Source organism: Phyllobates terribilis, unplaced genomic scaffold (assembly GCF_046119375.1).
Source record: "Phyllobates terribilis strain yellow unplaced genomic scaffold, ASM4611937v1 Scaffold_4__5_contigs__length_816908805, whole genome shotgun sequence".
Taxonomy (NCBI): Eukaryota; Metazoa; Chordata; class Amphibia; order Anura; family Dendrobatidae; genus Phyllobates; species Phyllobates terribilis.
The window spans coordinates 722,233,178-722,260,547 of NW_027362764.1; the positions used below are offsets into that span (position 1 = coordinate 722,233,178).

General features: G+C 42.3%; 1 protein-coding gene across 3 annotated transcripts in view; it reads left to right on the top strand.

Moving 5' to 3' along the window:
• OXR1 (oxidation resistance 1) overlaps nt 1–27,370 on the top strand; it is a 712,646-nt gene that overhangs the window by 648,610 nt on the left and 36,666 nt on the right. For all 3 annotated transcript variants that reach the window (XM_073679762.1, XM_073679763.1, XM_073679766.1), the window contains 7 exons: nt 1,083–1,165; nt 8,491–8,598; nt 10,392–10,505; nt 11,534–11,686; nt 16,642–16,826; nt 18,655–19,430; nt 25,617–25,788. In XM_073679762.1, the coding sequence (XP_073535863.1) occupies nt 1,083–1,165; nt 8,491–8,598; nt 10,392–10,505; nt 11,534–11,686; nt 16,642–16,826; nt 18,655–19,430; nt 25,617–25,788 (1,591 nt within the window). The remainder of the gene's footprint in view (nt 1–1,082; nt 1,166–8,490; nt 8,599–10,391; nt 10,506–11,533; nt 11,687–16,641; nt 16,827–18,654; nt 19,431–25,616; nt 25,789–27,370) is intronic.

The following is a 27,370-nucleotide window of genomic DNA, read 5'->3' on the forward strand; positions in this document are numbered from 1 at the left end:
TTATTACCTCTGAATTCTGGTCAATCAGAAGTTGCGAGACCGGAGTGGCACTGGGAAGAGCTGAAGACGACTGGTGAGTATAATGCTAGGGGCAGGGAACTTAGATTGGTAGCACCACCTCAGCGCCGGAGTGGTGCTTTTAAAAGAACTTGAAAAATAAATAACACAAGACAAAAATGTGACATGATCCCCCATCACAAATGATGGATCGAGGCCTGTTTGTTCTACGCACTTTGTGCGACCTCGTAAGGAAGGTGCATGGCTGAGCGGGGCAATACCAAGCACCAACCTTTCGTAAGAAAATAATTATAGATGAAGTAAAGTTCAGGTGCATTTACACTGTAAGATTATTGTGATCGAGTGCTTGTTGCATGATGGTCTTGCAGTGTAAACAGGCTTCGGTGAAGCCGATGAAGAAGCAAAACGTTCATAAAAATGGGACTTGCGCTGTCGAGAGCAATCCGTTACAGATCCGTCCGCAGCATGTCCTCTCTCGCGATCTGCCTGTGTAAACAGGCTTTTTAAAACGTCCGTTGATCTTTTTGTCTAAATGAAACAGATTTATCCAATCAGAATCGCTGTGATAAAGCTGGCGCATTTTACTCACTAAGAGTCAATATTGGTACATTCGCCTTTTTTTATATATATATTTTAATACTTTTATCTTTCATAGACCTGAAGTGAATGAATGGCTCCTGACTTGTTCTTTCCTTCCGTTAGTCCTGGTGGTTAGTGAATCCTTGCAGAGCTGTATACGGATCCGTCCGCTGATCACACGGGGTGTATAAAGTCTTTGTATATCTGCCTCAGCGTGCCTGCTTAACGGGCATTTTCACTGCTTGATAATAGGATGCACGGCCGGAGCTGATGTATCACACTTGTCACACTACTTTTATATTGGTTAGCAAAAAAAAAAAAAACGCAGGCAGCTGGATTTCTGTAAGACTGAATCTCCAGTTACAGCGAGCGAGCCGTATAAGTGGTGAAATAGATGTCTGCCTGCTGCGCGCTACTCACCAGCCTGTGACCATCCTGACGGAGGAACATGAATCTAACACGTAGCTACCCTCTCTATCCTTCAGATACCGGCCAGAAAAAGACCCTGGAGAAGAAAGATGGGCGGCGGATGTCCTTCCAAAAGCCAAAGGGAACCATGGAGTACACGGTAAGCTTTGTTCCGTGCACTTTAATGTATCCCCCTCCAACCTCCTCCTCCCTCTGTGTAGTGTGCCAGCGACTGACTGGTCGGTTACTGGTGTTTTTTTATGATGTGCCCAGTTTGCATTATTCGTGCCCTAGTGAATTAGCAACAATGAATTATGGATCGGAGGGAAATTATGGAAATCTACCTTGACCTTGTCAGGGATGGATGGATAACCTTGCATCCTTCCTCCCGGTCACTGTCATTGATCTGACGCTTTTTAAAGATTCTAGCTCCTTTTTCTCCATCGCTTCGGAAAATGGAGCCTTTCTGACTGCTATGTTCTTGAAATGACCCTCAAAACCCTGCTGCAGTCGGCTTCTTATCCTGTTACTATGGGAAACCGAATCCGAGATCGTGCCGCTTCCAGAAATCCCATTCTATTTCATCAATCTCTGCCTCTCACTCCAGGGGAAATAGGCGATTTTTCTCCTTTTTTTTTTTTTTTTTTTTTTTTTTTTTTTTTTAATTTATTTTTTATATAAATTTTTTTTGTTTTTTTTTAATTTACACGCTAGTATGTTATTGCTTGTTTTGATTGTACATGTGTCTGGGCTCTTTGTCAGATCTCTAGGATGTGGATCGTCTGTCTTGTGAATTCTAGGAAAATACCGAAGACTCTCTCTGTCCTAATGGATTTAAGTAGATGATTTTTACTGTTTTTAATAAGTGCACTGAATAAGACAGGTTCAGGCTTGACTTGTGCATTAGGTAGACATGAAAGTCTTCTTTTTTTTTTCTTTTTTTTTTTTTTTTTAAACTGCAATTAAAAAAAAAAAAAAAAAAAAAAAAAAGTGCACGTGTCATTACAGCCTAAGCTGGTACAGCAATGATATCCCTGTATACAGAGAGGTGCTGTATAAAAGGATAGGATGTGATATGGAGAGACAAGTTTCATAGTCCCATTAGTTTTTACTTTTTTAAAGGGGTTGTCCCACCTGGGTTGTTGTGATCTCAGAAGGCAAATATAAATATATATTGTATTTTTTTTTTATTTTAATTCCATTTATTTTGAGTTAAATACTATGTTTTAATTCAAGATTTTGCAGTGTGTGCCTTTTATAGTCTGTTACACTCAATTGCAGAATGAGTTGACTGAGAAACTTTCAGTGAGCTGTTTTGATAACAAGTTTGTAACTTTTTATTTATCTACCTCTGAGCTCTTCAGCTGATTTTTGAGCACATTGAGGTTCAGCTCAACTTTTGATGTGTTTAGAAGTCAGCTAAGAGTTACTAACTCCCCTTGTAAACGAGCTCAGTGATGGATTCTCAGTTAACTCCATTCTGCTGCCAGGAATAGACCATGCAAGACTGACACCATAGAATGGGAAATCTTACAAAATCTTGAATGAAATCCATTCAATTTTTTTTTTTGAAGCCCAAAATATGGATTTAAGTAAGGTTAAAAAAAAAAGTGCTCCCAAAGGTATTAATGTGCTTTTAAAAAGTATGCCCAATAAGTTGCTGTCTAGTGCAGGGGTAGGGAGTTAATTTTCCTGAAGGGTCACATGATACTATGAGTGTTACGGAGGCCGAACCACTAGGTTGAAGTTAATTGTTCCCAATATTAATAACATATTTATTTACAATTAATATTCGTATAAATCATTTAATATTGAGCAACATGAAGTATGCTTACATCCCCTTATATACAGTATGAGCCCCCAAACATTCTCACAGACACACACAAAATAACACCTACTCCCCTCGCTCCTGTTCCCTCCTGTGCTCTGCTCCGGTCTCTGCAGTGTGCACTAACGCTCCATATAGCAGATGGGATGTAGTGACGTCGCTCACACTTAATGGTGGAGGAAGGAGCGGACGGCTCCCTCCTCCACCATTATGTTCACAGCCACCTGCCTCCTTAGGATGCAGATAGAGGTGAATTCGGGATGCTGGGCTGGGGAGGGTGGCTGCATGGTGCGGGCCGTGGGCCACTGTCAGCCCTTCAGCTTTCTCTGTCCGCGGGCCGGGCTGGAACAACCAGCTTGTCCACAGGCTGCACTTTACTTGGGTCTGGTCTAGTCTGTGGCCTTTCCCTCATCTGTGCAAAAGTCCGTTCTGACACTTGTGTTAAGCAAGAAGGAAATGCACAGAAGTATCAAGTCATCGGCCATTCGCTGTAATGTATTTCTAACAGTAAAGCGCAGGCTCGGGAGCTGAGCAGACACCATACCCGGCAGCTGGAAGTAGTCACTTGCGGAGCTGCTCTGTCTTCTGATATTGGTCGCTTCTGGGTGCTACACATCCATCTCCTATTGGTTTGAATAGGAGGCGGATGTGCAGTATCCAGCCTCGACCACTGTCCGAAGATTGCCAGCTCCGCATGCGAGTATTTCCGTCTGCCACCAACACTGATTTACACCAGATCGGCGGTGGTGTCGGACCCCGGCTGATCAGAGATTGATGACCTAGCGTAAGGGTAGGTCATCAATGTAAAAGTAGCGGACAACCTTTTTAAGGTGGATGGTCCTGGAGGTGCTCCAATCCAGACACCCAACATGATCGCGAAGTGTCAATGGGTTGCCAATGGCCTGTTTGAAGGGGCTTTATAGGAGATCGCAAAATACCTTTTTCTTGGTTGCCCCAACTCTGTAAAAATATGAGATAAATAGCGATCAAAATGTCTTGCCTACACCAAAATGAACCCCCCCCCCCCTCCCCTTTCCCCCCCAAAAAAAAGTCAGCTCGCCAGCAAAAAAGTAATCTGTCACACAAATCAATCAAGAAATAAACAATTTACGCGTCTCGGGAAAAATGGCGACACAAAGTTAGTGAATTTTTTTTTTACCGTAATCTTACTAACTTAGAGGGTCATATTGTCTTTTTTACAAATGGATAGGTCATCACTATTTTGGTTGTGGATAACCCCTTTATTCGTGTTTCTATCGATGCTTGATCCAGAATATGCAATAATTTTACATCGCCCTGGACTGGCAGACAGCCAGTCCGAGGATTTGATGCGATCCTCACGCTAGTAATATGGCCATCTGACTGCACCCTAAGTCTTCATTTGCCAACTTGATGCTCTTCACAAGGAGAATGTTTTTCCTTGGACCCCCTGCCTGAAGCTTCTCACACCTCCTGCTTTACACTGATGATGGAGCAAACGCTCTGAAACATTTTGTCTAACTCCTGTTTCTGGTTTGGCTTGTTATCCTAAATCATTTGACACTTCTCGTTAAAGAGTCTGTTGACCTTTAGGATTGCTACGCCCAATAAGTGGCACTAAAGTCCCTGTCTTCTTCCTCTCTGAAAAAGACCTTTTTTATACTTTGTATCCCAGAAAAGCATTGCACGGTCTGTAAGTCTCCTTAATCCTATTTTGCCACTTTCCACAAGGAGAAACTCTACCTTGTGGACTGCCGTACACTTCAGTTGTTCGTGTTATCCCCTTTAACTTGCACAATGATCGGGCTGTATTTGCACGAACTTCCATTATTAGATAATTCTCTGATTATTTCTATTGTCTGCTCCTGTTAAAATTCTTTTTCTCCTTTCCAGTCTCAGTGCCCAGGTGGAACCAGTTAGGTGACTGGTGTTGGCACAACAAACCACCTGCGCTGATCCACGTCACTCTGTGATCTTGTTCTCAGGGACGTATGACCTTGTACATGGAGTTTTGGTTTTGAACATCAAAATGATCCGTGTTACTAAAACAGCGGTGACCCGGCTTATTGAGAAATATAAGATGGAGACCAGCTCCAACCTCGGACCTCTCGTGATCTGACACATTATCAATTGATGGCATAGCAGCTGCAACGTTAAAATCTCTGAAATTCCGATGTCACTTGTTACAGGTGGGATGCAATGGACAAAACTTGCATAGTCTGCTCTTATAAGTTGTAGAGTTGGAAGCGGCCGGCAACCATGACTTTCTTTGCTCCCTCCCCCCAGTACTTGTGTCTGAGCCAGAGAGGGAGGAGAGCAGAGAGTGAGATTACGATATTGGCAAGACACAATGAACCCTGCAGAGGAGTCAGCGCTGTCAGCATGGTGATAACCTATAGAAGGCGTAGGACAAAGATCCATAGCTTTACACAGGCTGATCAATAATTAATGGAAAAAAAAAATTTACTCTAAACTTATAGTATTCCGTGTGTGTTTGTTTTTATATCCATTATACGGTTCCAGTGATATGGGTCTTTGTTTAGTGCTAATGTTTATTTATCAAGGGGGTGTGGCTCACAGGGATAAAATGCAGAAAAGCCCAAGCACACTCCCCCAGAGAGTCCTGTGAGCCACGCCCCCTTGTGTAAAGTTTAAAAAAAAAACTAACTAAAGGCCCATATCTCTTGGATTAGAAAACTCTGAAATACTCTGGATCAACAGGAATAGAATATGAACAAAAGCTGTCGACTTTTCACCTGGCAACAGATCTTCTTTAATAAATGGCCTAAAGTTGAAAGTGTCCTGCAGTTTTATGAGCTTTTTTGTTTTAGTGCTATTGCTAATGATCTTTACAAGGGGGCGTGGCTCATAGGATTCTATGGGAGGGTGGGGGGGGAGGTGGAGTGTCAGGTTGTTCTACATAAATACCCCATTAGTAAAGGTCCTTAACAAGAAGTAGCACTAAATGAAAAGGCCTATATCTCTGCTACCATGTGGCAGAATTAAAGGAAAAAAGCAGCAAAATGGATTTGTGAAGGGAACAGAGGGAATAAAATAAGCGCACTCTTAAAACCATTACCGTTTGTCACCTCCCCTAAAAAAAAAAAAAAAAAAAAAAAATGCTATAAAAGAATTATCAAAATGACACATGTGCCATTAAAAATTACATCTCCATGACTTGTAAAAAAAATAAAAAAAAGTGCTGACTTTTTTATTTTATTTTTTTTTTTATATATATTTATGGTGTCAATCATAATCATACAACTTTTCCCTTGAAAATCAAGCTGTCATATGGTTATGTTTGATGTAAGAAAAAAAAAAGTTATGGATCTTAGACAGGAAGAGGCTGAAAAAAGAAACTGGCTCCAAGGAGAGGTTTAAGAAGCCGGACTGGTCACCTGCAGCATCAGCCGTCCTCGCTGCCACGCTCCTCCGGCATTATGTCCTTATACCCCGACAGACGAGCTGTTTGATCAGCCAGGGTCTTGTACCCAGCATCACCGGCAGCGCGTCACTCTCATAAACTTTGTAATAGTCTTATTTTATTGTTTAGTCACTTGTTTCAGAAAATAAAAACTATAAATGACAGAACGGAGCAAATGTCTCCACATATTCCTGCCTCTATTGTGCTGAGGAAGAAGTCAGACATGATGTCACGTTACTTACTGTCCAGAGCGATACTATAGAGATGCTTCATCCCTACAAGAAGATACTGTTCTGCAAAGAATATTTGGACCCTCCTTGCCAGTGTTGAATGCTTTATGCATATTGTTTCTTTTCTAGAAGGAATAACCTTTCCACTGAGTTGACAGCCGGGGCTGTGAGGCCCCTAAAAATAAAGAGGGGATGGTGAGCTTTTTGTTTTGTTCCAGTCAAGATCAGAATTTGGTTTGTTGTAGAGCAAATCAGTCACCACAATTGACAATACAAACCTGTACACATTAAACAGTTCTTGGACCGGAGGAGGCTGGTGTACTTGCTGTAAAAATCCTTGTCAGATATGGTGAATAATGCCAACTAGACTTTTTCACCATGTTATGCTGAAAAAAAAAGCGTTTTACGTTAACAGCAAAATTTGGGGATTTCAATATTTATTTATTTTTTTTGCAGGATGAGCTGATTTTATTGATACCATTTTGGGGTTCTTATAAGATTTAGATTGCTTTTTTTTCTGTATTTCCTCATTTGGATTCATTTTGTATGTTGATCAAACTTTTATGGATGCTGAGATACCACTTTTTCTATTTGTTTTCAATGTGTGGAAAATGAGGGGTTAATTCAGAATTATTTTTTTTTCTCCTTTGTTAGTCCCCTTAGGGGACTTGAGCTTGCAATCAGAAGATTGCTTGTACTATACACAGCAATACCATAGTATTCCTGTGTATAGGAAACATCACTGTCTCCTATGACCTTTGGACTCTGGGCCATCATGGCAATCCAGCGATCATGGGGGGGGGGGGGGTGCCAATGTGCACTTGAAGGGGTTTTCCCACAAACAAAGTTAGTTATTAATCCAAGATCTATTGATTTTAAAATTAGCACAATTTAATGTATTTAAATAAAATGTTCCTGTGCTGAGATAATCTTATAAATGTGCCCCTGCTGTGTACTGTGTAATGGCTGTGTCTGACCGTACAGGACATGGTCTGATCATACCACATCTCCCCGTCGAGATAAAATCGCTTTACACAAAAAAAGACTCTGAAAACGTCGTATATAATTTTTGCTGGGGAAAACCTGACCGTGTGTGTTCGCCCACCTCCCACATGAAAATCGTACGCTATATCTGAGCATACCGTAAAAGCATTTGGCCTTTTATGAGTCCAGGTGATGTGACAGATCATGACTCAGTTTATTTAGTCTATGCTCATCCAGCCTGAGTGACAACTGCAGCTTGTACAGAGCAGTGTGAGATCACAGCAGGGAGGAGGGACACTGAGGAGCTGTCAGTCATAGTATCTGGATGGATATAGAATTCAGTCGTGTTTTATAGCTGATGTCAAAATGCTTGTATAATCCATTAATAATTTAAAGAGAACATGGGCAGCATGAATCGGATAATTGCTCCTGCCATGGCTGTCAGTAGTCTGGGACATCTGCAGAGCGACCAGTGTAGATTGTTGCAGGGGATCGTGGCATAACTCCTGGTATAGGATAACTATGCATTGATACTGTGACAGCCTAAATCAGCCATTCTGCGGATGCCTCTAATCACTGACGGTCACTGCAGGAGCATTGGTCCGCGCCTGTCTCACACTCCGTGTCCTGACACAACCCCCATCCTACTGCGCATCATATCAACTATTTTAATTAACCTAGTGAATAACCCCCAGACAAAACAAGTCTCTAAATTATTGAAGGTATTTAATGGATTTTTGTTTGTTCATTATTTTGTATATTTCCTGGAAAACTTCCATTCAGATGAGCGACACCAGACAGGTCTGATAGATGTTGCTCTTTATATCTTCATCTTCATAAAAATTTAAACTTCTTCTTTTCTGAGTTCCTGTTACGTTTATGGCAGCTGATCTGACAGCTAGAAATGCAGATCTTCCACAACGTGCTCCGTCCTTGAGTCGGGTTATGGGAGGTGTTCTCCTCTTCATTAGGCTCTGCTGTTACCTGACTGCAATAAGGAAGATGCTGATGTCTGCTTTCTTTTTTTCTTTTACCTTCAGGTTGAGTCCAGAGATTCCTTAAATAGCATCGCTCTGAAGTTTGATACTACACCCAATGAATTAGTTCAGCTGAATAAGCTGTTCTCCAGAGCGGTTGTGCCTGGACAGGTATGTGCCATGTTCTTCTTCTGGTTTATACAACTTTTGCTTTCAGCAGACTTTTCTGTAAGTATTTGCCGGCTAGAGTTTATTTTTGCAATCTTTATAGCACGCCCTAATGAGAAATGTCTTAAGGGTATGTGCACACAGGCTTCTTTTTCAGGCATTAAAAAATCTCTGCAAATGCGCCCAATAAAATGAAAATAATGCACAGCAATGTGAAGACCACACTGCTGTGCGCATGGTCCGTCTTGTTACTTTTGGAAACCATGAAGAGGGTAAAAGTGACATGCTCATCCACCGGGCATCTTCTATTAGGAAGTCAGTCGCTCTTTATACTTCACAGTATAGAGTTAAAGATGGCGGTGGTGGAGCCGCTGCAAGAACGACTGAAGAAGGCGACCGCCGGCACTTTCCTGAAGAGGCTTTACCTGGGTGCACATATTGTACTGAAGAGGTGCAAAGTATATAGAGTGTACAGGGAGTGTGTGCAGGATATACAGAGTGTATTAACACTAATTACACTGATTCATAAGGGGGGTAATTTGGGAAAGACTTTTTTTATTTATTTATTTTTTTATAAAGGGGTTTCTGATCGTAAGCTGATCAGCCGGTGTCCTGGAGCCCTACGATCGGCTGCAATCTGAATGAATGCTCCGTACCAAGTGTTAATTTTCTCTGCAAATCTTACACATTTCCAATCCATGTTCAAGGATTTCCCAAGAATGAAAGTTTAATACCTATTCCCCTTCCAATAGGAGATAAATTGTTTGATTTCTATCGGTCTGAGTACTTGAACGGCCAGGTAAATGGTGTAGAGATCAAGCATGTGCACCTTCACTCCATTCGTTTTTTTTTGTTTGTTTTTTTTATATGGGACTATCCGCCTAATATATGGCTTGAACGAATATGTTCGACAGTCACATGGACAATGACTGGAGTGATGGTGCTCGACCTCCGCCTGAATGGTGAGGATGATGAGCACAACCTCCACCGTTCTGTTCCTGGTCTGAGACATTCGGAGAAGGCAGAGTACAGCACCCAGCTATTTCCATCGCTGGGGTGCAGTGATCCGACCTCCAGGGTTCTTTAATAATCTTCAGTCTTGGACAAACCTTCTTAGTGGACTGTCCATGTAACGGATGGATGTGCCGTGTCCTCAACTCCCTGGACACTGGCTAATACATGAAGGTGCTGAACAGAAAACCTCCTCTAACACACGCTTCCCTAATTTAATATTTGGAAATCGTTTGTATAAACCAGACACCCCCTTATAAGGTTATGAATTTGCAAGCACAATATAGAGGTGTCTATATAGATCTAGATATAGTTATGCTATACACGTCTATCATTATTTCTCAGTTTTGCTATTGTAGAAGTGAATTGTACAATGTCATCTCTTTGATTTCCTGAGCTGAAGCAAAGTTTAAAGGGAAGCTGACAGCCGGACTGACTCCTGTAAGCTAATTACATGGCTGCCTTATGTCCTTTATAGACAACCCCACTGTATGGGACAAGCTCTCGGTATAGAGCGAGTCTCACATTTATCAAACTTTTCACCGCATATTCTAATGACTAAGACAATCACTTTATGCTGTAAACTTGTCTCATACAATGTAGTAATTTGCTTTAAAAAAGATAAATGCAGCCATGTAATGAGATTATAGGTGTCAATTCTGCTGTCAGGTTCTCTTGTATATATAGTATGATATATAAATACAAACATGTGAATATCTAAGTAGCCAATAATGTCCCTTATTTTTAAAGAAGAAAAAAATGAAATTTTCTAAACTTTTTATTAGCTTTTATATGTACCGGATCCGGACTACATTTCCAGCGTGGAAAGCTCTCCATCAATTAGCCCCATAAGTCCTCTGTCTCCAACCTCATCAGAAGTTGAATTTGAGAAAAGTGCAGTAAGTTAAAGACGTATAGATTTTCTTTCTTTTTTTTTTTTTGTCAAGAAATATTGAGAAACGGTAATGGCAACCTCTATGTAGATGTAAAAGACCCACAAGTGTCTTCCCTTTTGCAGAATGCTGTAAGGTTTGTGTGTTGCATGGCTTGGCCGGATTAAAGGTGCATCAAACCGAAAAATAACCAAGCAGTTCCTCTCTTAATCTCTCCCACTTCTTTGATCCTCCCTTGTATATTATATAGAATTCTTGTGTCTTGGCTCAGTCTCGTCAGCCTCCTCCTCCTTTTTCAATATCCTGTATATAAGGCCTCATTCAGACGTAGTTTTAATTTTACGAGAAAAACTGTCTGACTTTTCATTAGTTTGTCTTGGTTAAGTGGGGATAAATAAAACAACAAAAAAAACCCCTCTGGCATGTCCCATCAGTCCGTGAAAAACTGGTGGCAGGTGTTTGTTGTTTTTTTGTTTTTTTTTTTGGACCCAAAGACTTTGCCGATTTTGACCCAACAATCTGTCCAAAGACAAAAAAAATCACACATTAACTACCCCATAGACAATTATGGGTACAAGTGCCATCTGTGTAAACACAGATGGCACCCATATGAGAAAAACTGACTTCTAAAGCTTAGTGCCCACGATGCAGAAATTTTCCCGAGCATTTCTGCATCTCCTTGGCAGAAAAACGCATTCAGAAACGCACAAGAATTGGTCATGTCCGTATTTTTTCTGCGAGTAAAATCCGTGCAGAAAAAATCCTGACCATGTGCACAGAACTTGCAGAATGTCATAGGAAGTCATGGGATAAGGTATGCAATGCGTTTCTGGAGTGTTTACGCTCTGCAAATCCACACCAAAAAAACGCATCGTGGGCACACAGCCTTAATGAGGCCTAGACACTTTATCAGTCTAAAGGATTTTTGCATTGCCCAGAAACCATCAGTAGGGACTGGATCCTCTCCAGTTAACTTGTATCATTCATTTCTAGGTCAGGTGGTCGCGACTTTAATATTTGAAATGTTGTTCTAGGACCATGATCACAGTCGCCATAAAGAGTCCCCGTCCTGCCCAGCCTATTCGTCTATCCGGCCATCTAGGGTGGTGTCCTCCACATCGGAAGAAGAAGAAGCCTTCACTGAGAAGTTCTTGAAAATTAATTGCAAGTACATAACTGATGGAAAGGTAATCTGCTGCGTTACTTCTGATGTTTTGGCTAAAGCTCAACTGGCATTTTATCCATACGCAGATTACAAGATCAGTCTTGCCGCCCTCATCTTGCACAACAGGGCAAAACTGCTGTTTGTTCACATAAGTGTCCAGAGAGGTTTGGCTTGTCAGCTACTCTTTTTGAGTAGGCGGTTCATCGTCATTCTAAATGCACTATAGGTGCTAGAACTTCCTTTTCATCACTTCCCAGCTTGCTTTGCTACTGCCATAACTTGTAATGAAACTTTGAATCCGCGGCTGATTTTGGGCGTGTGATATGTGACCTCTGCCGACGTCCCAAGGCTTGAGGTGACACTGCACATGCTCAGTCACCAGATGGAGATCCAGGAGAAAGTATAAGGGTGGCTCAGGGATCTCCATCACACCTCAGCAGGTGTGCTGTCACACTAGGCAGATCTAGACCGTGTACAGTGCATGTCTTTCCCAACAATCTCGTCATTGGAATATCCGGCGAAAGAAGTTTTGCTAAGTTGAGAATTGTGATATCCAGTTCTGCGGGATTATCTGTAAAGTAAGTTTTGTTTTACTTTTAATAGACCTACATCCATGTAATTGGATTATGGATGTCAGTCTTGCTGTCAGGTTGACTTTAGAGGGAATCTGTCAGCAGGTTATGTAAACTGAAGACCTCATGTTGTAGGGGTTAAAACACAGACTTCATTGATGTGAGCTTTTGGTTACCTGTAATGATTGTGTTAACACCAGGAGTTTATCATTTCTGGACACAGCAGCCTGTGCCTGGTAGTCTGACTCTGCCCCCTTCTGTGATAAGCAGCTCACTGTCTATAGACATTGTATGTAGGGTGGGCAGGGTTAGCTTTCTGAGCTTTGCTGTATTCCTAAATCTAAAAACGGATTGTGTCAGAACCGCTGATCTCAGTAATCTAAGTGCTACATAGTTGGATTCACGGTCTCTTTGCCTACATCATGTTGCTCTCAGATGAGGTAGAAAAAAACCTGCTGATAGCTTCTCTTTAAATTAGTAGGTAAGCTTTCAATATAGGGTTGGGTATTGCCAGGGCTGTGGAGTCTGAGTCGGTGACTATATTTTGGTGGAGTTGGTATAAAATGGACAGACTCCTAAAATATATAATAAATTGGGTACAGTACTTCAGTGTAGTTTGTGGGGAATATTTGTTCATAAGATTTTGGAAAGTTATGACATGTCCTATTCCTGATCGAAGGGTCTAGACTTTTAGCGGAGATGAATCTGTGCTACAGTAAATTTATCACTTAAACATGAGCCATGTATGAGGGAGACGGAGTCAGTGACATGGAAATTGAGGAGTCTGAGGTTTGGCTTACTGACTCCACAGCCCTGGGTATTGCCCTTCTATGGATCTGTTCACACAGAGGTTTTTGCAGCTTTTTTTTTTTTTTTCTCTGCAGGAAAAACGCAGCGTACAATACCACCGTGTTTGTTGTGTGGTTACTTGATTTTTTTTTTTTTTATGCATTCATTTGGGTGAAAATTGACATGATGCAGAAAAAGCTTGTGGGTTAAAATAGTAGAGGGAAAATAAACCAGCGTGAGCTTTCAGAAATCTCATTCATTTTTATGCATGAAAAAATAAGTGCTTCAAAAAAATGTGTGAACATACCCTAAACGGGACCATTTTATAGCTTTGATTTTTCTAAACAGGGTAATCCACCTGTATTAACAACTCCAGGAATGGCCATGTGCCCTCTTAGGGCATATAGACATTGATTGCCTATGTGAAATACACATAAGGAAAAAGCATAAAAAGGGGTTGTCCAAGCTTAGAAAAATACGGCTACTTTATTTTATAAATGGCGCCACCCCTGACTATGGGTTGTGATTTAGTATTTCAACCATGCCCAGGTGCAGTAAATAAAGCTTAGCTGCAATACCACATACAACCTTGAGTCAGTGATGGCAGTGTTTCTGAAATCAGCCATAGAAGGTCAAAGTTATCACCTTATTGTATAGAGATCCTTTAGATCTGATATGAACACTTGGTTGTGCCGAGAACGTTTTATTTTAAAGAACCGTGTTCTGTTATTTCTATTGTATTGTTTGATCAGACGGTTGTACGCCAGGCCTCTCCTTCTTTTGTTATTCGGTCTATACAGAAGCCATATAGTCACTAAAATGTAACGAGGTCACAGAATGCTCATAAAAGTGTAACTTAATAGCTTAAATTTTTTTTTTTTTCTTTTTTCATTCCCTGTATAAGTGCTTAAATCTTCTAAAGGGGTAGTCCAGCACCTAAAATGTCCTTTCTAAATATGTATCCTTACACCCGAACTACTTTTGTAATTTTTATTTTTTTACACCATTCTCTATGCTTCTCCTTGTGCTAATCCCTAAATGGTAAAAAGGAGTCTCCAATATGACGTCACAGGAGAATGGGTTTACACTCACTTCCCCGCTGCGTCTATCGCCCCACCTGGAACAGGACATAATCAAGGGCCAGTGCTGCAGTTACTTGATTCGCCTTACTCTGAAGATGTCCTGGATCCATGTTGAGAGGTGAGCGCAGCGCCGGCTCCCTGCTTCTATCTTCTCCAACTATGAAAGAAGATTTCATCAGGGGCAGAGATAAAAACCAGTACCACCTCACAGCTAATAAGTAATGGACCATCCTTTTAAAGGGAATCGATTAGCGGAATAAAACTTTCCTCTGGAGAACCAGTGCGGACACCGGAGGTGAGTATAAGTGTTATTATTTTACAGGAGGGAAACATAAGGGTTATCCAAGTAGTGGACACCATACGATCACAAAGATCCTGGATGAGAAAAGCACAAAATGATTAACTAATTATGCCCATGGGATTTTCTTTAATCTAAGTGAGACCCTTATAGATCATTAGTGCATATAATATATAACTACATACTCCAACAGAGAAATATATGTCAAACAGGAGAAACAAAGGAGTATCTCTTTTTTTTTTATAAAAATATACACGTTTTATTAGACAAAATAGATTAAAAATCACATAAAAATAGACATGATTGACAGAAATGGTAATAAACTTTCCGGGTACAAGCCACAATGACCAAAAGTTTGACTGTCACATTAATAGTAAATCTAGGATAAGGAGCAGAGGTAACATAAATAGAAATTTATATGAAGAGTTTTTTTTATAGTATAGAAATTATGCCCCAAGTAATCCGAAGATCTTCATGAATAAGTAACCTTACCCATTATTAGGAAAGAAATCTGGCCCAGCCTGGAGTGTAAAAGGCTGAAAAATGCTGCGCCCCAACACACTTTTCGCGTGCCACCCGCACGCTTTCTCAAGGGGAAGTGAGGAGAAAGATCACCTGCAGGACCTTTATACCATGTGACCATGTCACATGGTTTTCCATTCACCAATAGGAGCAGCCGTCCGGTGCATGCGTCAATCGCGGCACGCCCACCCCGGCCGTCAAGCCAATCACAGCAGGCCCGGAGTCCGAAGGACACCCGCGGCCGCCGGGACCGACATAAAGACACCGGGGAGCGGCGCACACACGGGGGAGGAGAAAAGAAGCACGCGCACACTGCTCCCACAGTGAGTGCATAACCAAACAGATATAACAATTTTCTTTACGGTATGTGCCCACGTAGCGTTTTACCAGCGTATATGCTGCGTAATTTCCGCAGCGTAAACGCTTGTGAAATGCTAGGTAATCCGGCCCCCATGGTCCCCAAGGGGATTCCGCAAGTTCTATGCCCGCAGCGTTTTTGATGCGCGCAAAAATCCGCAGCATGTAATTTAATTTTGCGTTTCCGCAAGCGGAGTTGCCTTTGCAATGCAATAAAAAACACAAGGCAATTCCTCATGTCGAAAACGCACGATAAACGCGTGCGGAATTCCGCATGCGGTTTTCCCGGAGAGGACATGCAGAAATTTTATGCTTCATTTCCGCAACGTGGGCACATAGCCTTAAAGTGCGATTATCCAAAGGATCAGTACAAGACATTATCAAACCCTGAAGTATGGGTAATCATGAGAAAAAAGAGGGGGAAGGGAAAACAAGGAGAGGAGAATTAAGGAGCTACATTAAACAGCAAAAAGGTATATTGGCAATATAAATACATCTCTTTAAGTAAAAGACACACATAATTGCTAGTTCAACATGCATAATGTATAGACAGCAGTATATATAAACTGATGCAAACGCTGCCGATGTCCATCCCGACTCATCATCCTCAAATCCTCCATGCAATATCCTCATGTATACATGTGTAGGTCCATAATTCACCAACACATGCAACCAATACCGTATAAGGGTTGATCAAAAAATAGGGTGTGGAGCAAAAAAAGAACTGCAGGTAAATCAACAGAAAAGAATCATAAATGAAAAAAAAAAAATAAAAAAAAATGAACAAACATAAGGTGTTGAGAAAAGCACAGTAGTGTAGGACCTACCATTGGGCCTGTACATCACTGTGTTCATGCACTCTGTAGCAGTTGGTGGGGGTCCCAATACACAGACTGGACCACCCCCAATCTGCAGTATGTTTAAGGGCCTACGACAAACTAAAAAAAAAAAAAAAAAAAAATAGTTCATGTGAAGACAAAAAGGGATAGCACTCACCGGACCAGGGAAACAATTCTTTATTCCTTTACATAAAAAAAATGGATGCAGGGGAGTATAGGACATGTTAGACACATTAACTATTTGCAATGTTTTTTACTATGATCAGCACCCGGGGCTAGGCGTCCAGAATACTCCCTTGTAACTGATAATACTAGCCAGCAGGTGGTACAAAGGTGCAAGTTTTGTGCTTCTTGTATACATGAAAAGGTTTTTTTGTAACCTTTAATTACATGTTAATAAATCTCTTCTTTCTCGTCAGTTTACTGATCTTCCAGTTTTTCACTGAATTGGAAACTTTGGCTGCTATTTTAGAAATGTTTTCACTAACTTATTATTTTTTTTTTCTTTATCTTTTAAGGGAACAGTTAGCGGTGTTCTCCTGGTGACACCAAATAATATAATGTTTGACCCTCACAAGACGGATCCTCTGGTTCAGGAGAATGGCTGTGAGGAGTACGGCATCATGTGCCCGATGGAGGAAGTGACCTCGGCGGCTATGGACAAAGAAATAGTTAATAGTAAATTGAAGGATTCTATTCCTGTGTAAGAGAAGTTACATATTGGTCATATTAAATGTGCACATTTTAGTTTTAAAAACTATGTTGCAGAAAGCTGCAGCCACTGGGTAAGTTCAGCGGCTTGTGCCATCTTCTCATGCAAAGCCTCTTGAGATCACACCTGAGGAAGGCTGGAGACTGCTGAAACCCGTTGTTTTTTTAAATGAATTTGCTTTTTTTATTTGGTTACTATGATTGATTGAATCTGTTACCGTGGGACCGCCCTTCACATGACCCTCTACCTTTTACAGATAATGTCAAGGGAGATGAGGATCAGGGTTTGAAAAATGTTAATGCTCAAACCTTTTTATCTTCACATGGGGAGAGCTGCAGACATAGTTGTTTGCACATAGAATACAAAAACCGCCTGGCCGTGCAGTCGTGTGTATGGCGTCAGAGATGGCTGCAAATGTCGGGCCGACAGTCATCTCATGCCAAGCAGTTGGCAAGGTCGTATGAGGTCCCGGCTATCAGCAAGTGGTGATATATCCTAGTAATATGCCTATAAGCAATACACGTAAGCAAGTTTGTTCGTCAGACTGTCTCCTGATTACCCCATATACCTGAGCGTTCGGCTTAAATGAGCGTCCATTATTTTTCAACGGGAAGAAAGTAGTTGTAGGACACCAGTTGGTGGTGTATTTCTCCTGAAAACAAAATGATTGGGTGTTGGAACTCCGATTTCCCTGACTGCTGTAAAGGAAGATTCAGGAGGCACCTATACACGTCAGATGGTCACCGGTCCCACCAAAATTGTCAGGTTTGGACGTTTTTCATCTGTGAACAGCGGGTTCAGACACACGGCCGCAGGGAAATCCTGATCTATCTGTATTTCCCCAGGCTTTGGGAGCATTTTGCTTAAGTATATATTAAGAAATTGCTTTGTTTTTCTCATTCTGTTATGTGTGGGCTCAACAAAGGTTTGATTAAGCGGTGATATCCTATAATTATGTATGTACTGTTACAAAAAGACGCGTTCTGGTTCCCGCTATAGTTCAGAGTTTGACTTGCTTGTAAAACCAATGTCCTCGTCCGTATAGCACATGGGAGCTAGTCTTTGGCTTAAATACTTTCCAAAGACGTAATAATTGGGAAGCCACAATCTGTCACTGCACCAAAAATAACTGGATAATCAGGTGGGTTCTGCTACATCTTTACAGACGGGTGATCTCCTTAGAGAGACTGGTGTCCTCTTCCATGAGCGTCGTCGTAAGTGGATCGTTACAATGTGTTTGGTGGAAGGAACAGTGGATTATGAATGGAGCAAGTGACGGCAGTGTGCCAGGAACCTGGTCATAGATCTGTACGGCACACTCCGGGTTAGCAGTGCTTTACACCCCTCAAATATTGTCAGACTAGAAGCGTTCCTTCCTGCCCATAGCAAAGGCATCCTTGGTAGTAGGAAATCTGCAAGATATCTTAAAGGTATACGTGTTAGTGACCTATCCAAAGCACATTGCTGGAGGTCTGACACCCAATATTTCTGTTTTTGAGGAGAGGTAAGCTGCCATCAGAGGTCTCCGGCAGCAACTTTCTCCCCTCTGGCTATTGAAAACTTGAGCGATCCAGCATTATTTCATAGGGAATACGAGATTTTTTTTTTTTTTTAAATTGTCAAGTTTTTTGTTTTAAACGACCCTTTGGTCCAGGAAGAAAATATGATGGGGTAAACCTAAAAAGATTACCCGGTACCCCCCTTTGTTCCCTTCTGCTGCCATTGGGATTTTTGTCCCTACACTGGACGGTTGACTTTAACTTTTTTTTTTTCTAAATATTAAATTTCTGATAAAAGCCATTTTTTTTTTCTTTTTCAGAGACATAGAGCAGCTGTCATATATGCGGGATTTCTGCCACCTTAAGAAGTCTTCACAAGGTAATACACATGAACTGGACAGCAGAATGTGGGATACCGGAAACGACAGTGCCAGCACGGCGCCTCGCAGCACAGAGGAGTCACTTTCGGAGGATGTGTTCACCGAATCAGAGCTTTCTCCAATACGCGAGGAGCTGCACTCCTCCGACGAACTGCGGCAAGACAAATCATCAGGAGCGTCCTCCGAATCTGTAAAGACAATAAATCACACGCTAGAAAGCGGCTCAACGAATATCTCAGACTCCACAGACGCTGTCCCCGATTCCAAGGACCGCGCCGAAACTTCTGCCAACGACAGCGGATTTGTTAGCAATGTCAACGATTTTGAAAAGAGCGAGTCTTCTCTAAAGGTAGGCGAAGACTTGGAGAAAAACAAGGCAGAATCTTCTGCAGCACAAAGCAGCCACGAGGCGGGTGACCAGGAAAGCCGGCACATTGGGTGCAAAGATGGCGAGCAGCTGCCAGGCAGTGAGCAGAAATCCAAGCACCAAAGTATTGAGAGTCAAGAAGATGTGTCCGAGAATGAGACTAATGCCACAAACCCAGCAGTGTCTGTGCAGCAGGCATCTGGAGAATCAGAAACTGAAGTGGAGGAACTCCGCAAACTGTGGAAGAATCTGACTATGCAACAGGCCAAGCAACAGCGGGAAGACCTGCAGCACGCCACGCACAAAGAGGCCCAGCCCAAGGTGGGCTGCACAGAAGCCGCTGTAGAAGGTAAGGATTAGAGGCCAAAAAGAAATACACCCCTGAATGCACAGCATCAAAACATTTGGCACCAAAATAACTTGCTTTGACGGAGATAATTATTTATTATAGCGCCATTTATTCCATGGCGCTTTACAAGTGAAAAAGGGGTATACGTAGCAAGTACACTTACAATAATCTTGAACAAAACGAGTCAGCGACTGGTACAGGAGGAGAGAGGACCCTGCCCGCGAGGGCTCACAATCTACAAGGCATGGTTGAGGATATAGTAGGTGAGGGTAGAACTGGTCGTGCAGCGGTATAGTGGAGCAGTGGTTACTGCAGGTTGTAGGCTTTTCTAAAGAGGTGGGTCTTCAGGTTCCTTTTGAAGGTTTCCACAGTAGGCGAGAGCCTGATATGTTGGGGTAGAGCGTTCATGAGTAGCGGTAATGAACGGGAGAAATCTTGAATGCGATTGTGGGAAGAGGGGAGTAGAGAAGGAAATCTTGTGAGGATCGGAGGTTGCGTGCTGGTAAGTACTGGGAGACTAGGTCACACGTGTATGGGGGGAGACAGGTTGTGGATGGCTTCTGTATGCCATCGTTAGGGTTTTGAACTGGAGTCTATGGGTAATGGGGAGCCAGTGAAGGGATTGACAGCGAAGAGAGGCCGGGGCAGCAGAGTTTAGGATAGATTGGAGGGGTGCGAGAGAGTTAGAAGGGAGGCCACAGAGCAGGAGGTTGCAGTAATTGAGGTGGGAGATGATTAGAGCATGCACTAGGGTTTTTGCAGAGTCTTTGCTGAGGAATGTGCAGATCCGGGAGATATTTGAGTTGCAGTCGGCAGGAAGAGGAAAGGGCTTGGATATGTGGTTTGAAGGAGAGATCAGAGTCCAGGATTACCCCAAGGCAGTGTGCTTTTGGGACTGGGGAGAGTGGACAGCCGTTAGCTTTTATGGATAGGTCAGATGGGGGGTTTAGTGAGCTAGGGGAAAGATGATGAATTCAGTTTTATCCATGTTAAGCTTTAGAAATCTGTCAGAGAAGAGCAATGAGATGGTAGACAGACATTGTGGGATCCTGGTTAGTAAGGAGTTGATATCTGGTCCAGAGAGGTAGATCTGTGTGTCATCAGCATAGAGGTGATAATGAAAGCCATGAGACTCTTAGCTGTCCCAAGCCAAAGGTGTAGATGGAGAAGAGCAGGGGCCCTAGAACTGAACCTTGGGGGACATTGACAGATGGGGGGCGAGATGAGGCGATGGTGTGTGAGTGGAGGCTGCTGAATGTTCTGTCTGTTAAGTATGAGGAGATCCAAGATGGGGCCAAGTCTGTGATGCCAAGAGAAGAGAGAATCTGTAGTAAGAGAGAATGGTCCACTGTGTCGAAGGCAGATGACAGGTCCACGAGGAGGAGGATGACAGAGTAATGGCTGTTAGTAGCGGTTAGTAGATCGTTGGTGACTTTAGTCAGGGCAGTTTCAGTGAAATGGTGCGGTCGGAGATGGAGCTATTTGAAAATGTGGCCAAATTCTGACCTCCATGTATCACTGTCCGAGTATGGACTGTCCGCTGGTCTCCCTATCAGTTTTGGGTCCGTACTCTTACCGTGATACGTGGACGTTACAATACTATTAATATCCTAATCTCCTGGCTGGTTAGTTGGAGTCTTGTCACCAATCAGTCATTTATGGTTTATTTTTTGAGATGGGGGGGAGGGGGAGGGGGGATAACGGATTGCAGTATTGACACCCCCTAGTGTTTTGTTCATCCCAACCTCCCCCCTTTGTTGTATCCACCCTCTTATATTCATTTGTTCTTGCATAAAACCTATAAAGAATACAGTTATGTCCATATATATTTGGACAGAGACAACCTTTTTCTAATTTTGGTTCTAGACATTACCACAATGAATTTTAAACAAAACAATTCAGATGCAGTTGAAGTTCAGACTTTCAGCTTTCATTTGAGGGTATCCACATTAAAATTGGATGAAGGGTTTAGGAGTTTCAGCTCCTTAACATGTGCCACCCTGTTTTTAAAAGGGACCAAAAGTAATTGGACAATTGACTCCAAGGCTATTTCATGGACAGGTGTGGGCAATCCCTTCGTTATGTCAGTCTCAATTAAGCAGATAAAAGGCCTGGAGTTGATTTGAGGGATGGTGCTCGCATTTGGAAGGTTTTGCTGTGAAGTAAACATGCGGTCAAAGGAGCTCTCCATGCAGGTGAAACAAGCCATCCTTAACCTGCAAAAACAGAAAAAACCCATCCGAGAAATTGCTACAATATTAGGAGTGGCAAAATCTACAGTTTGGTGCATTCTGAAAAAGAAAGAAAGCGCTGGTGAACTCATCAATGCAAAAAGACCTGGGCGCCCACGGAAGACAACAGTGGTGGATGATCATAGAAAAATCTCCATGGTGAAGAGAAACCCCTTCACAACCCCTTCACAACAGCCAACCAAGTGAACAACACTCTCCAGGACGTAGGCGTATCAATATCCAAATCTACCATAAAGAGAAGACTGCATGAAAGTAAATACAGAGGGTTCACTGCACGGTGCAAGCCACTCATAAGCATCAAGAATAAAAAGGCTAGACTGGACTTTGCTAAAAAACATCTAAAAAAGCCGCACAGTTCTGGAAGAACATTCTTTGGACAGATGAAACCAAGATCAACCTCTACCAGAATGATGGAAAGAGAAAAGTATGGCGAAGGCGTGGTACAGCTCAAGATCCAAAGCATACCCCATCATCTGTAAAACACGGCGGAGGCAGTGTGATGGCTTGGGCATGCATGGCTGCCAGTGACACTGGGTCACTAGTGTTTATTGATGATGTGACACAGGACAGAAGCAGCCGAATGAATTCTGATGTATTTAGAGCCACACTGTGTGCTCAGATCCAGCCAAACTGGTCGTCGTTTCATATTACAGATGGACAATGACCCAAAACATAAAGCCAAAGCAACCCAGGAGTTTATTAAAGCAAAGAAGTGGAATATTCTTGAATGGCCAAGTCAGTCACCTGATCTCAACCCAATTGAGCATGCATTTCACTTGTTAAAGACTAAACTTCAGACAGAAAGGCCCACAAACAAACAGCAACTGAAAACCACTGCGGTGAAGGCCTGGCAGAGCATCAAAAAGGAGGAAACACAGCGTCTGGTGATGTCCATGAGTTCAAGACTTCAGGCAATCATTGCCAACAAAGGGTTTTCAACCAAGTACTAGAAATGAACATTTTATTTACAATTATTTAATCTGTCCAATTACTTTTGGTCCCTTTAAAAACAGGGTGGCACATGTTAAGGAGCTGAAACTCCTAAACCCTTCATCCAATTTTAATGTGGATACCCTCAAATGAAAGCTGAAAGTCTGAACTTCAACTGCATCTGAATTGTTTTGTTTAAAATTCATTGTGGTAATGTTGTCTATGTCCAAATATATATGGACCTAACTAAGTACAAGGCACAGAGAAATTTGGGTAAAAGTTAAATTTTTATTGAAAAATTAGCTAAAAAGTGTAAGACACAATATGATCAAAGCTGACTGTCTTACCCACTCTTCCCATTCATACAACCCGACAGATTATCTTTCAACTGGAGCAGAGATTAAAAAAAAAACATTAGACTTCATATCTAATTTATTCCATAGTAATCAAAGTGACTCAGGGATAATTACAGGTTTAGTCCATGTCCTACATGTCACGGCAATAAACTGGTTAGAGAGGTGGCAGAGCCAGACTTGTCAGAGTAAAGCTGCATTTACACTAAAAGAGAATGGTGAACAATGTTATTAAAGATGGTGCACTCTCAAAGTGACATGTTGCACTCATGGACTGTATTTGCAAAGGTATACAAAGTGAGCAGACTGTGAATCCCAGCAGTTTTCCATGTCTGTAGATTCCTGTTCCCTCCAGTGAATGCCGGTGCTCGTTACAAGTCTACCATGTAGTCCTTGTACAGACTTGCACACAATGGCTTCCTGCTCTGTAAGCCCAGAGTTAGGTAAGATGGGAACAGCAGTTTTCTTGCCATATGTATCAACCTCTGGATCAAGATTAAACTCTCATTAATGTAAGGAAATGACAAGTGTGCGTATTTAATGATTCAGGATGTCGCCTCCATCTTCAAGCTCAAATTTTAAAGGGAGTTTGTCACCCTCAAAACTTAGATGAAACTACTTGGATTAAAAATCATCCCTGTAGTACAGACTTCACCAATGTAGTTTTACATAGAAACCGTTTTATTACATTTGTGAATGATTTGTCCTTGGTGCACCCTTGGCATGGCTAAGTGCACCATTCCTTGTCCTCCTTTACGATCACCTGCAGCTCCCTTTTTGATGGTAAACGGCACTCGTTTTTGAGAGCTGCCTACATTGAATCCCCAGACCCTGCACACTGACACTCCAACAGCCGGCACGTCCTCATCCCACTTCCTGTCTGCAGTGGCCTCTTTTTGCTACTGTGTGGTGTGGCTGATAGAGACAGGAGAGGGAGACTAGCAAGTGCCCATGCTTACACACTGTGTGCACTCGGTTTCTGGTGTGCGTGCGTGCGTAGGATCTGGGGAGTACCGTCAAACAATCCTCTGCAGCTCCTCTTCAGTTGAAATTGAGTTCTCTGATCCTTTGGCCACACAAAGGGTGCTCTTAAGACGCTTCATTTACATACAGCATGTGAATAACTATTGAACACTTTACATAAACTAATTTTTTTTTATTATTTCTAAAGGTGCTATTGACATGCAATTCTCACCAGATGTCAGTAACAACCAATCTAATCCACACAGGCAAAGAAATAAAACCATAGATATCCATAAAGTTGTGTAATAATGAGAAATGACACAGGAAAAAGCATTGAACACGTTTACTGAAACTTAATTAATACTTTGTACAAAACCCTTTTTGTTGGTGATTATCATTTCAGGATGTCTCCTGTATGGAGAAACTAGTTGCAGGCATTGCTCAGGTGTGATTTTTGGCCCATTCTACCACACAATCATTCTTCAAATCATGCCGGTTCCGTGGCTCCTTCTATGAACTATGAGCTTTAGTTCCTTCCGTACATTTTCTATTGAATTCAGGTCAGGTGATTGGCGGGGCCATTCTAGCAGATTTATTTTCTTTCTCTGAAGTCAATTGAGAGTTTCCTTGGCTGTGTGCTTGGGATCCTTGTCTTGCTGAAATATCCACCCTTGTTTCAGCTTCATCATCCTAATAGATGGCAGCAGATTTTTATCAAGAAAATCTCTGTACATTTGTCCATTCACCCTTCTTTCAATTATATGAAGTTTGCCATTGCCTTATGCTGAAAAACAGCCCCACGCCATGATGTTCCAATCTCCACGTCACTGTTGGTATGGTGTTTTTGGGGTGATATGCTGTGCCTTTTGGCCTCCAACGTGTGCATTATGGCAACCAAACAGTTCAATTTTGGTTTCATCTGACCAGACTATACTCTCCTAGTATTTCACAGACTTGATCAAACTGTAAACGCACTTGAACATGCTTTTTGTTCAGCAATGGAGTCTTGCCTGGTGACTGTGCATACAGACCATGGAGGTTGAGTGCATTACTTATTGTTTTCTTTGAAACCATTGTAACTGCTGATTCCAGGTCTTTCTGTAGCTCTCCACAGGTGCTCCTTGGCTCTTGGACATCTCTTCTGATAATTCTTTTCACTCCTCTAAAATCTTTCAGGGAGCACCTGGTCGTAACTGGTTTATGGTAAAATGATCTTTCCACTACCGGATTAAAGCCCCAACAGTGCTCACTGGTACCTTCAGTAGTTTAGAAATTCTTCTGTAACCAATGCAATCAGTATGTTTTGCAACAATAAGGTTGCGAAGGTCTTGAGACCCCTCACTTCTGTTACCCATCATGAGATGTCTCTTGTGTGACACCTTGGTAATGACACCTTTGCAGATGCAAAATAATGCACAAGTGAGCAGTGACTGCTGACCCTATTTAAATAAGGTGGTTCTGCAGTTTTATTGGGTGGCTGGGGTGCTGCTGTGCAGGTAAAGGATCCAAAATGCTGGCTCTGGTTAGACATGATGCTTTGCATCGCTGGGATCCTGGGCTCAAATCTGACCATGGACAACATCTTCAAGGAGTTTATAAAGCAGAATTTACAAGCTTATAAAATGGTTTGTTCAGAGCCTGACTACTCCGAGCTGAGCAGAGATGTGTAACACGTGTGTTTCCTACAGGTGTATGTTCTGCTATTGCCAAAGACAAGCGGAGGCACAGATCTCACAGGTATTTGTGTCTAAGAGTCGGGAAACCAATGAGGAAAACCTTTGTGTCTCAAGCCAGCGCCTCCATGCAGCAGTACGCACAGAGGGACAAGCTGGAGTACTGGTTTGCTGTTCCCCATGAGAGGTATGTAGCTGCGGCTTTTAATTACGGTATGTGTGTGCTTTCTCACATGAGTCTTTAAGGTCTCTTTTGTCCACTTCATGGCTTGGCGGTAATCAAGATTGCAGCTATTACACGTCCCAATCCTGATACGGTCCTAAATTTGGCCTTGTAAATAAGTTGGCGATCAGTTCATCTCAAGATATCAATTAAAGGGGTTTTCAAAGTCAATGTCTCCTGCTGTAATTTTGTTAATTTTTTTGAAAATTATACCTTACCCACCCTCCCCAGGCCCAGAGGAGAGTCTTCAGCCCTGCTTCCAATCACTGAGCTCAGCTCTGCTAGAGCTGACGACATGAGCCGCTGAGCTCACTGATTGGCTGCAGCGCTGAAGACTGTCTCGTCCACCGGGATCAGCGGCTGAGACTCAGAGCTGGATGCTGGATTTCTGGAAACCCCTTTAAACTCTATTAGGACATTATAAACAATGTGACTCCTTCAGGCTACAGTGACCGCTGACGATCAGAGCAGCCATCATGGTGCAGCGGAGGAATCTGCCATTGTATTTTAATGTTCTGCACACAGTGGATGTGTAATTCTTGATGTTCTCATGACATTGTGTGGTAGAAATGTCTGGGTGACCTGATAAACACAAAGTCTCTGTGCAGCTTCCTGGAATAGTGGACAGCTTCCAGGGATACTGATCTGAGCAAATGCTCTGGTTTTGTGGTTTTATTTAACTAAACCTTTCACTAATAGAAGTCGGCGCCCTGAGATGTATTTGCAGCTTATACCTTTATGTAGTTCCTACTAAAAAAAAAAAGCAAAAAAGTGAAGTTCTGGTAATATAAACACATCAACGACTGGCACAGAGCAACAGAAATATAGCTATGGTGCCAATATTAATATCCACAGCTGGTCACTATCTGTATTTTGTACTGAGGATTTTACTCCTTGCATCTTAAAATAACAAAGCCAGAGGGTACTCTCCATCCCTTCTCCATCTCTAAACTAGTCTGGTCTCTGAGATGTGGCTGTAACTTTGATGTCCTGTTGACTGCGTACATTACCGCTGCAGTAATTCGCTGAGCTCCGCAGCTCGTGCAGTCTACAACAGCAGAGGCACTTAGCTCAATGATTGGCTGCAGCAGTCTTGCTAGCTTAGTGATTGGCTCTAATGTTATTGTGCAAGTTTAGTGATGATGTGCACTGTCGACATCACCGCTGCAGCCAAATTACAGAGACCGGAGCAAATCTGTAGTAAAATCCTCACCTAAGGCTGTGTGCCCACGATGCGTTTTTTAAGCGTTTCCGCAGCGGCAAAAACGCATGGTAGAAGGCCTGCCATGGTCCCCAATGATAATGCGCATGTGCTGTGCACATGCTGCGGAAATTTCCGCTGCGGATTATCATTGCGAAAAAAAAACGCAGCACTACCAATTATTTTGCGGAAGTGTTGCGTTTTCACCGCCATTGACTTGCATGGATTACGCATCACTGCATATGTAGATGCGCATTCCACGCGTTTCATTGTGCGGATGGTACCCGGGTGTGGAGGACAGGAGACTCTCCTCCGGACCCGGGTACCATAGAACCTGTAAAAAAA